The sequence below is a fragment of the Ochotona curzoniae genome, unplaced genomic scaffold (assembly GCF_017591425.1).
Source record: "Ochotona curzoniae isolate NIBS_2020 unplaced genomic scaffold, NIBS_Ocur_1.0 contig_3622, whole genome shotgun sequence".
Classification (NCBI taxonomy): domain Eukaryota; kingdom Metazoa; phylum Chordata; class Mammalia; order Lagomorpha; family Ochotonidae; genus Ochotona; species Ochotona curzoniae.
The window spans coordinates 12606136-12618161 of record NW_024465926.1 but is presented as its reverse complement, the minus strand read 5'-3'; the positions used below and the strand labels follow the sequence as shown (position 1 = coordinate 12618161).

Below are 12026 nucleotides of genomic sequence, written 5' to 3'. Positions count from 1 at the left end.
ATCAAATCGCAAAATAAACTAAAAAGTCAAGAACTTTTTTACTTTAAGTCTAATTCCTGTACTTAAAAACTAGCAGTTATTCAAGCAGGCAACATGAACAATGATAAGCTGTTTCCATCTGTAAAGTGGTCACTTTTCAGTTTTACAAAGAATTTTTTTTCAAATGGCTGATAGAGCAAAGTGTGATCCCCTGGATTAGACCATTTAAACAGCGTGAAGAGAGCCTGAGGCAAGACAAAATGGCCAGGAGTCATTTCAGGGCCCTGCATTCTCAGCTCCTTAGAGTAACTGGGGAAAGTTCTTTTGGATGCCAGAGCTTTAAATTAAAAGGTGAGGAAGAGGGAAGATGCTCTGTAAGTAGGAGAAAGAAAACAGTGATTTGCTGACCACAGAGAAAGGTCAGGTCTACGGGGGCACAGACAAGCCTGTGCAGCACAAACCCTAGCCAGCAGCTGTTGATTACAAGTGCAGGGAGACCAGCACAGCCAGCTCACCCAAGGCAGCAAATAATAAGGACCAAGTTCTGGGTAGGATTAGACCTCACCAGTCACAAAGAAAAATCAAAGACCTGTGAAGAAACTCCACAGCGAACATAAACAGAGGAAAAATTATAGTGACTGGGGATTAAAAAGGGAATCTTAACACGTGAACAATTAAAAGAATTAGAAAAGCCAACAGAATGCTGACAGCCTCTGGAGTTATAAAAGATAATGGAAATACCTTAAACCTCTCTCAAAGCATCACCCCCCCCCCCTTTTAAAATATCATTGAAAAAGGAAACGAGTAGATATTGTGGTTTAAAACTTAGAGAGTTCAGCTGTCACCTGGGATGGTCTGCACTTCCTGCTATAGGAGCCAGCAAATGATGACCCAAGTCCCTGCCACACACAGGAGACCCACATGGAGTGCCTGTGTGTCCTAACTTAAACCTGGCCCAGGCCTGCTGCGGCAGGGATGTGGGCAGTGAACCGGGGGACGGAAGATTTCTCTGTCTCTCGCTCTCTGACCTTTCAAATAAATACATTAACAAATCATTAAAACACAAAACAGCAAAGAAAAACAAACCAGTCTGTTGCCTTCATGGGGAACAATGCACAGAGGTCCAGAACAAAAAAGGAGGAAGAGCAAAGGAATCTACGATGCCCTCATCGTTCTGTCAGTCGGGCGGAAGGGGATGGGGTCCGCCACACGCTGTTACACACACAGGCAGGGAGGCTGCCAAGTAACTTTTCATTTTAATAGATAACCATTACATCATTTTCAGCACAAAAACCATAGTATGACTATACTTTCTTGAAGAACACAATTTTTACTTTTAATATCATACAAGTTGGGCCCGGCATGATAGCGTAGCTGTTAAGGTCCTCGCCTTGAACACAAGAGGATCCCATATGGGCGCCAATTCTAATCCCGGCAGCTCCACTTCCCATCCAGCTCCCTGCCTGTTGCCTGGGAAAGCAATCGAGGCCACAGGCAGGGAGCGGGAAGGGAAGCAGGGCAGCCAGGGCAGCCAGGATGTGAACCAGCACCCATATAGGATTCTGGTGCTTGCATGGTGAGGATTTAGCCACTAAGCTTTTGCACCAGAGCCCACACCAATAATTTTAGCTAAATAACATTGTATTTATGGTGTACACAATGCTTCAAAATATATTTAGAGGCTAAATAATATGGCAGATTTTAATACTCATGGGAAGCTGGTGCCACAGGTAGAGGTTTAACCCACTGCACCACAACGCAAGGCACAATTCTTTATATATATTTTAGATACAAGGTGTTTGTCACATACTTTATTTGCAAATATTCTCTCACAATTCGACCCTAGCTTTGTCTTTTCTTAATTGTTTTTCTTTGTGTGTGTGTGTTTTTTTTTCTTAATTGTTTTTCAAGCACCAACCATTTTTCCAGTTTACCCAACCCAAATAAAGTCTCATGGGGACAGGACTTTGGCCTAGAAGAGGTTAAGTTGCAAATTAGAATACTTATGTCCCATACCAGAGTTGCTAGGTTTAAGCCTTAACATCAGCTACTGATTTCAGTTTCATGGTAGCATGTACTACGGGTAGGCAGTACTAATTGCTTAAGTCATTGGGTTCCTGACACATAGGACACCTAGGTTGAGTTCCTGGACCCCAGCTTTAGCTGTCCAACTATCATGTGCATTCTGGGATTTAATCAGTGGGTGGGAGTGTTCTTTCTCTCTTAATGCCAGTCAAGTAATTATGAAGTTTGGCATTTGACCCCAGCACATTAGCCTAGTGGTTAAAGTCCTCACCTTGCACACACCAGGATCCCACATGGTCAACAGTTTATGCCCTGGCTACTCCACTTCCCATCCAGCTCTCTGCTTGTGGCCTGGGAGAGCAGTCGAGGACAGCTCAAAGCCTTGGGACCCTGCACAGGAAGCCCTAGAAGAGGCTCCTGGCTCCAGATCAGCTCAGCTCTGGCCGCTGCAGCCACTTGAGGAGTGCACTAGGGCATAGCACATCTTTCTATCTTCCCTGTAAAATCTGCCTTTACAATAAAAATAAATAAATATTTTTTAAAAGTTTGGCATTTATTACAGTACCATCCTACCTAAGACAGCACATAGGATAACATGCATATTGCCAATACAACATGCAAAGCTGTCCACGGTGGGTGACATTCTCAGCAGGAAATGCTAAGGAGATGATGATGAGCATAAATGAGGTACATCATTTCAGGTGCAATTTCTTAGAGAATTCGCTTGGATCTTTTCCAGTGTCTTGTCTTGCTATTTTACTCAACAACTTTTCTTTCAGATCCATGGGGGATATAGAGTGATAACTTTCTTGTGCTTTTATTTATTTACTCACTTATTTACTTATTTGTTTATTTTGGGGCCAGAATCACATGATCCTGAAAGTCTTCTAAGAGGACATGGCAAAGAAAGTAGGCACACACACTCATGGCAGAAAGAGAAAGGTAAGTTTCCAATCTTGATATAATGTAGTCTTGTATTTCCTCTTATGAATGTGGGTCTAGCATTTTATGGAAGAATTTTTGCCTCACTCCCGGACATTTAGATATGTTCATGATTTCTTGATTTTACATCTTACACTTAGTTTAAGAATCATTTTCAGTGAATTTTTGTATAAGCTATAAATGTAATGTCATGGTCCAAATGAATGTCAATTGTTTCAACATCACTTGCTGGTAAAGATTATCCTCTTTCCATTCAATGCCTCTTGCCATTGAATTCCCTTGATATCCTGTCAAAAATCAGTCGTATCTGTGTTGGCTCCAGTATTTTGCTTCTGGTCTCTCCTGTACCACCATCTGGATCTCCACAGCCATGAGGAACTTTATAGTCATTTTAAAAGTGGACAAAATGGTTTTAGTTGTTTCACCTTTTTTTTTTTAAAGATTTATTTATTTTTATTGGAGAGGCAGATTTTACAGGGAGAAGGAGGACAGAGAGAAAGATCTGCCATTCCCTAGTTCACTTCCCAAGCAGCCGCAACGGCCAGAGCCAGGAGCCAAGAGCCTCTTCCAGGTCTCCCACGTGGGTGCAGGGTCGCAAAGCTTTGGGCTGTCCTCAACTGTTTTCCCACGCCACAGACAGAAGCTGGATGGAATACAAACCAGCACCCATATGGGATCCCAGCACATACAAGGGGAAGAGTTTAGCCACTGGGCTTATGTGCCAGACCCATTCAAACTGTCTTTTAAAAAGGGTTTAGAATCAGCTAATCAGTATCTGTAGAAAATCCTGCAGAAACTGTAACTGGAATTAATATTTACACTATAGATTAACTTCCCATCCGTGAACATGCTATGTCAGGTCTGTATTCATCATCATTTTCTATTTTTTCATGTATAGATCCTGCTTGACTTACACCCAAGTGTTATTTTTCCTTTAATTTTTGGTGCTTTAGTAAACAGCCTTGTTTTGGTGATTTAAATTGTTCACTACTAGTAAATAGAGGACTTGGTATTTTACACCTTGCTGTTTATAGGTTTATATGCTCCGTAGCATTTGCTGTGTATAGTCACATCAGCTGGAAATAGGCAGTATGACAGTACTTCATTCCTTTCCTTCCAGTATGTATACCCTTTTTTTTTTTTCATGATTCATTTATTTTAAAGGCACAGTTATAAAAAAAGGGAGAAGCAACTGCCACGGCTGAGCCAGGCCAAAGCCAGGAGCCAGAAAGCTTCATCCGGGTCCCTCACATGTGTCAGGAGTAGGTACTTGGGTCATCATCCACTGCTTTCCCAGGTTCATTAGCAGCGAGCTGGATCAGAAATGAAGTCACTAGACCACCATGCCAGCCCCATCCTGTCTGTATTTCTCTTTCTTGCTTCATCACACTGCCTAGGCCTTCCAATATGTTGAACAGAATAGTGAGAGACAAAGTTGTCTGGTCTTTACCATTACTATGTTAACTTGGCCTTTCTGTAGATACCTTTTATAATGCTGAAAAGTTCCCTTCTATTTCAGTCAGCTTAGTGTTTTAATCATCAACTAATGTTGAATTTATCAAATGATTTTTTTTGCAGTAGATGATTATATGGCTTTTCTTCCTTAGCCTAAAATGGTAGATTACACTGATTTTCAAATATTAAGTCAATCTCGTATTCCTGTGCTTGAATTTTCCCTACCCTGTCATAATGCTAACTGCATCTTTATCCAGGGCCAAGCAGCAGGTTAGAGAAGGTTAAAAAAAAAAAAAAAAAAAAATTAATGGAGTATATTCCACATTCTGAGAAACAATGCTTTTCCAGAGAGAAAAAACAATTTTTTCCAGTAGTTTTAGGTGCCTACCCTGAAGCCAATGTCACTGCTAGCAACTGCTGCTGTAAGGCAGTATTGCCAGGGGGCCAGGCTAGGAGCAAAGGGAACAAGGAGAAACACTGAGAGCTTAGCATAGCCTTGGACCAAGAGCCCGTCTTCTGGAGCTTTTCCCATTCATGCCTTGAATGCAGGTACAAACTACAGGTCGCCTCTGAGTCCAGTCCATGTAATAACTAGAGGAGGATAAACAGCAAACTACCTATAAGTGATTTGGTAGAATGGAAAATTCTAGTCTTTTTCCTTGTTTGCCTACATTTCAGAATGCACAGGTCGTTGCCCCATGCATTCTGTCCAAGATATACAGTTGGTTCAAGAGGGAGAGATAGAAAACAGGCTCCTTCCTGGAACTGGAACACAGGTCCTACTGTATTCAATTTGTGAAACAAGAAAGGAAACGTAAATACTTTCCAAATGGAATTTAAAAGTTTGCCCTCAAAGCCTGTGCTAAAAACTATGTGCTAATTTCCTGTGGAAAAAAAAAAATTAAGAGATCTTGGTTCTTTATTAGGCTGTTCTCAGAAGTATAATTTCTTCTCTTACTACATACCTGTTAGGTTACTGCCATGTGAACAATATCAAAGGTCTTTTGGTAAACTGAAAAAAGGAAACCTCAAGCATAGGTTTTCAAAATAGGCTACATAGGTTTGCATGGGAAAGAAATTGCCAGAAAACATATTAACTAAGGAAGAGGAAAAAAAGTTCCCAAAACTGTAAAAAGGCTATAGGAGACACAAAAAGAAACAAGGGGCCCTGAGAAACAGCATGGCCCTGTTTAAAGAGCCACAGCCACGCCTATTTCCAGAGGTGCCACATCCCAATGCGGAGGCCTTGCCAGATGAGGTGCTTATCACTACCGGAGCACGGCAGAAAGCAACACGTCCACTCAGAAGGCCGTAACACAATATAAAAGCTTCCCCAAGAACACACAATAACAGTTGCTCTCTTTTCCAAAGCAAACTAACTGAAGGAATCCCTCTTGCAGTTAGGAAGAAAAAAGGATTACAGTGTCAACACAAATCACAGCCTGCAGGAGCAAGTCATAAACTTGGTGCTCTCAGGACTCCTCTCTACTCCCCTGAAATGGTAATGAGTACCCAAACAGTTGGATTTTTTTTTAACATGAATTATACCAGATGAGAAATGCTGAGAAAACTGTAAAGTATTTATTTATTCACTAAGAAGTAGCAATAAACTCATTACAGGTTAACATAAGTCACACAGCTTTGCAAAAAAAACACTTTACTTTGTAAGATAAAAGTGCAGTGAGAAGGGTGGCAATGACAAGCATTTCTGCCAGTCTGTTTACAATCTGGCTTAACGGAAGACAGTTGCACTCCTCTAAGTGCTGCTGCATTTAATCTCTGTTGAACTACACTTAAAAAGTGTGCTTTACAGAAACAGAATGCTGTAATATAGAATGCTAGAAAATGCTGTCATCTAATAGTCTTTTCAGAAAACTGTACATATTCTTCAATTCTATATCAAACTTTAACAAGTACTTTTTTCTTAACCTGTTACTTTAAATAGATTCTCATCCATGAATGATTTTTGCATCAATCATATGGAAAATAATGGTTGACTGAGTTATATAGATTTTTCAAATGTTGACACATTAATTACAAATATTTTAAAAATCATAATTGGTAACAATCTTCACAAAAGTCTAACTACAGGAAAGCTAAAGGAACTATAGAAAGTTTAAGTTTTCCAAAATTTGAAATTTTCATGTAAAAGCTCGATTTTACCACTGACAATGAATATTGTCAACACTCTGTTCATTCCCAAGAAAATAACTGACAAAAACCCAAGTCTGAATGACCCTAATCAGTTCTTTCAGATAAAAATCATATAGTACATATTAAACCCAGCTGGGTCAGAATGGGCAGTTAGAACCAAGTGCTCATCAGCCTTGGTCTGCAGCACAAATGTTTAGACACACTCTTGTATCACAACAGATACTGAAAAGGTGTTCACTCCTGCATCAAGACTCTTGAGCAAAACTAAGGCTTTCTGAGAAACTGCACTTGATAACGAAAAATATGTGACAACTAGGTATCACCTGCCACTACCTGACTGCTAAAGCACAGGCACCTAGCTCAGTCACTGCCTCTGCACCATCAGTGCAGATGCTGACACAGTGCAAAGTCAGAAGCAGCTTTGGCACTGTTACAGACGCAGCCTGGACCGCAGGGATCCAAAGAGGGTCTCAAGGGAACCAGAGAAATTGTAACTTGTAAATTCACAAACTCTTAGAATTTCAAGGTGCCTGGTGTGCTACTTTTACAAAGCTGAAATGCATCAAGAAACCTCACCAAGGTTAGGCGTCCCAAGGTACTTTTTCTTAATGATGACCATTAATAGACTCTATGACTCTAAATGAAAAACTTTTAAACAAAGAAACTGAAGAGCCAGATGACACGGCATACTTCAGCAACAAGGTGATCAGGCTAACTGTGGCTGCCAGACTTCAAGATCTTCCCGAATGATCTCTGCTTCCCATTCTCAAGCTCTACCCAGCTGGCCAGATCTGTGTGACCAGCAGCAAGTGGCCAAAGTGGTGACATGTCAGAGGAATGATCGCAGCTCTAGCAGACAGCTTGACTAGAACCTGAGAAACCCAGAGAGGGAACCACTCCGCTATTCAAGACAGATTCCTGATACCTGGACACTGAGCAATAATATTTACTGTTTCAAGTTGCCAGATTTTGCAGAGTTCAGCAAGAGATCTGGTTCCTGGTGGAAAAGTGGGAGGGAGTCAGAATATAACTGACTATTCCAAGGGAGTATAGATTTTGCAAACAGATTGTTGTAATGAAACCCCTTAAGAAAAGCCCCTGGGTTCTGAAGGAGCTGCACTCCAAACCAGCTACTTAGTGGCACTGACAGTGGTACCATTTCTTTTCACTCAGAAGGTCCCAGCTGTACCCAAAACAGAGGCTTCTCCTGTCCTGATTTCTCTCTGATATTAGATGCTCAACACAAACATACCTACTGGACTAAAACACATGTGTTTGGAGTCACTGCTCCTTAGAACTGAGTAGTATCTAATAAGTGTTCTTTGCAAGACAGTAAGTAGCTCCTGGCCAAGAGCCTTCACTGGACAGGGCATCTGCTCCTGAGGAGCCCAGCCTGCCACCAGCGGCCTTTCTCCCCCCACCTCACATGCTCCTCTGCAGTCCTAGAGGTCCAGATAAGGTTCTTCCTGCTCCGCCATTCCCCACCAACCAGCAATGCTCAGCTGTTCTCCAACCCTCTTGGCAGCTGCTTCCACGGCCCTGGCCCTGGCTGCCATGGTTGCATCTGTAGTTTTATCTTGTTTATTTTTCTTTGTTCCTACTTATATAATTTTAAATGAAAACAAATTCCACTACTTGAAGCCACCAGAGCCAAGGCACAGGAAAACACACATATATTTTTTTTCTTGGCATCAAGAATACCGCCTGTGCTTGCTTTCTGCCATTCCTGGGTTTCTAGCTGATGTACTGGCCCATCACGCAGCACTCCTGATGCTAATCTAAATGTTCTAAGCCCCTTTCTGTATAGACAACTGCATGAAACAGTAATGTCAGTCCCCAAAGCCTCAGCTGTTCTTACCTGATGACAAACAAGGGTGACCAATCCATAGGGCCTTTGGCAATTGTCCCAAATGGTGCAATAATGTCCAAAATGCCAGTCTTTAATGCCTGTGTACTTCAACCCTTCCTGCCAAGGTCACAGGGAAAAACCACATCACACAAGTCAAGCACCTGCTATCAGTGATTCTTCCTGGACCTGGCCAGGAACAGTTGTGTGCACACACTGGCTCCCTCCCTTGTCCCTCTGCCCATCACAGACAAGATGAAGCATCAGATCCTCAAAGACCCTTCGGATTTGTTTGAGAAAAAAAAAAAAAGAAAGAAAAGAAAAACAGCCTTACGGCTTCCTTGACCAGTTTTCTGCTGGACTCAATCACTGCTTCTGTCAACGTGAACTCTGTCTTAATCATCTCCAGGACGTTGATAGCGGATTCCAGGGGCGTGAGCTCGGCCTCCATATCAAAGGAGCAGTCTAGGACAAAGCGCAGTTTTCAGTTTTCAGCTGTTCTCTGAGGAGTGGAAACCTTATGTCCACCACCGCGATGAGGGTCAATGGAGGGAAAGGGGGCATGCAAACAGCAGGGGCCGCTTGGCACTTGCTGACACCCTTGCTGTCCCACAAGGGGGTGCAAACGCAAGCCAAGGAATTTAAAGCATCTTCTTTCGGTTTTTTCCTCCAAGACGAGGGGTGGGAGTATTTTCAACACATGCATGTACCTCTCAAACTCAGGCTATAGAACACAGCCTCCTCGGACACAAGTGGCCAGAAACTTTTCGATGCCCTTGTTAATAACAACTAAGTCGCTTCAGGCAGCAAGCAACTAACAGGACAGCCGAGGTGGCAGGACCACCGCGATGGAAGCAAGCCGCGCACTTTAACCCGGAACCCCGCAGCACCGGATGTTCAGTTTGAAAACAACAAAACCCGACGCGGACAGGCACGCACACGTACACACACAGAAATCCAACCATACCTAAATTCTCCCCTTCTTCGATGCGCGACAGGCACTGCATGACGCGCAGCAGCCGGGACACCGTGTGCTCCTTCCCCAAGGGCCTGACGAGCAGAGCTGCGAAGGAAGACCCCGTTGTCTCGGCGGGCCCCGCGCCGACCCCCGGCCCCGCGACCCCCGCCCGGCCCCGGCCGGCCCTCACCCTGCATAATGTCCCGGATCTGCCTGAAGTCCTCGTACCGGCTCCCCCGGAAGGCCCGCAGCGCCTCGTGGAAGTAGAACTTGAGCACCCAGCGGTTGACCGCCTCTTCCAGCCGCGCCTCCCCCGCACCCCGCTCCGCGGCGCCCCCCAGCCCCGACTCGTGGCGCCCCCGCCGCGCCCGCCCGCCGCTGCGGGAGGCCCGCCGGCCCGCCCGCCCGCCTTCGCCGCCGCTCCCGCCTCCTCCCGCCATCGCGTCCGATCGCCGCGCGCCCTCCCCGCCCCCTCGCCTGGGCCGCTGCCCCGGCTGTGACGCCGCCGGGTCACGCACGACGCCCGGGCCGGAAGCAGCGCCCGCCGCCCCGGCTCCCGCAGCCACGACGCGGCCGACGTCCTGGGCCGCCCGCGGGCTTCTGGGAGGGAAAGGACCGGAGGGCCCGGCCCCCGGCTCGGCCGCCGTAGTTCCCGCTGGGCCGGCCGCGCTGCCTGCTGGGACCTGAGGCTCGGGCCGGTCGGGCTTGCGGTGTGAGCGCCCGCGGGCGACCCCGGGGAGGGCGGGTTAGCCTCACACGTTAGCAGCTGCGCTCCCAGGCAAGAACTTACGCGGAGGGAATTAAAATATATGTGTGTGTATAAGATATGTTTCATATATACATATGATTTGTATCTATAGCTCATATAAACATATGTGTGTATATTTCATGTATACGTGTATAATTCATATAAACATGTATTCATATAACGTGTGTGTATATATATATTTCAAAGGAAGCGGTTCTTCACTCCCAATGCGGGCATCAGCCCTGCGCCTCATCCTCCCACCAGCGTGCAGGTGCCTAAAGCGCTCGGCCATCCTCTGACCCCTGCCAGGACAGGTGCGCCTCATCCTATTCACTGTGTCTTTTTCCAAGAATCCCAGGCTGGGGCCTGGCAGCTTTCTTCAGCTTGTGCTGAGCTGACAAAGGCTCACATGATTGAGCCTTTCTACACACTCTGAAAAGCTGGACCAGTCTCATGGCCGTCTGTAAAGTGAATTAGGGACCCTCTTTGGACAGCCTCTTATTTAATTCCCCCAGACACAGCAGCAGCTGGCTAGATCATCTGAGAACACGGGTTCCTGTCCTGACTTCTCTCTCTTTCTGCTGCTCTAGACAGGCCTGGCAAGGACTAAGAGATCAGGGTCCCTCTTCTTTGTCTAGGTACTTGTTCTGGTCCAGGCCTCAGTTCCAGACCATTAGGAAGTGGGTTCCCCCACCTGCTGGACATACCTGTGAGCCTTGCTCCTTCAGCTCCTTTGCATTCTACCGTGGGTATGCCTCTTGACCTTGGCAGCCCCATTCCCCACTCCTTCCCAGGTGCTCTGTGTTCCTGACAGCAGGCAGAGGAGTGAGTGGCCCTGGGTTTGGGTGAAATAAGCAAGTGGGGGTACAGGGAGGAATGTAGATGTGAGTCACTAGATTTCACCACCCTATAAAGAAACACAAGAGAGGGCCCAGCATGGTAGGGTAGTGGCTAAAGGTCCTCTCCTTGAATGCGCCAGGATCCCATGTGGACGCCAGTTCTAATCCCAGAGGGCCTGCTTCCCATCCAGCTCCCTGCTTCTGGTCTGGGAAAGCAGTCAAAGATGGCCCAAAGCCTTAGGACCCTGCTCCCACGTGGAAGACCTGAAAGAGGCACCTGGCTCCTGGCTTCAGATTGGTTCAGCTCCAGCCATTGTGGCACTTGGGGAGTGAACCATTGGACGGAAAAGCTTCCTCTCTGTCTCTCCTCCTCTCTGTATATCTGCCTTTCCAATTTAAAAAAAAGTAAATAAATCTTAACAACAAAAACAAAAGAAAGAGACTCGGGATGGGACGGTGGCTGGATGTGCCTCCTGGATGCGTTGAGCAGGTGGCATTTCAATGCTTGTGCTTCCTCCTCTGTCCAGACAAGCAATAGAGGTAACTTACAGGCCTTGGTTTTTGAAAGGGCTCACTATGTGTCAGATGATTTTATGAGCTCATTCAGTGTCTGCCTAAACAGCCTTTCACACGTCTCTATTCACAAATCTCATTGTTTTAAAATTAAGGCACAATTTACAAAAGTGTACAAGTGTTTCTACTTAGTTTTCTAAATCCCATCACCCACATGGCTGTCCCAGCGTCACTGTCTTTATCACCTACTGCAACTGTCTAGCCAAGAACTTGAGTTCTTCATGCTGTTCTTATGAGCTCCAGCAGGAGGCAGCATTGCGCAAGAGAAAGGCTATAGTCCGTGGACTAAGGACAGGCTTGTGGTGACTTGCTTATGAACATTTTTCACTGATTCAAGAGCCTACTTGAAGGCTACACACACAAGCAAAGGGCAGACTAGTAGTGAAATTGAAATTATGCCTGACACATATCAATCAAAATAGTGAGGTTTTATTATTTAAAGATTTATTTTTATTTTTTTTTATTGGAAAGGCGGATATACAGAGAGGAGAGACAGAGAGGAAGATC

At 45.2% G+C, this 12026-nt stretch overlaps 1 protein-coding gene across 1 annotated transcript in view; it reads right to left on the bottom strand.

The window, feature by feature from the left end:
* TERF2 (telomeric repeat binding factor 2) overlaps positions 1–10884 on the bottom strand; it is a 31469-nt gene extending 20585 nt beyond the window's left edge. Inside the window, exons 1-4 of the mRNA XM_040982166.1 lie at positions 10815–10884; positions 9550–10032; positions 9369–9464; positions 8736–8866 (exon numbers count right to left, since the gene is read on the bottom strand). Coding sequence (XP_040838100.1) covers positions 8736–8866; positions 9369–9464; positions 9550–10032; positions 10815–10884 — 780 coding nt within the window. The remainder of the gene's footprint in view (positions 1–8735; positions 8867–9368; positions 9465–9549; positions 10033–10814) is intronic.
* Positions 10885–12026: the final 1142 nt, after the last annotated feature.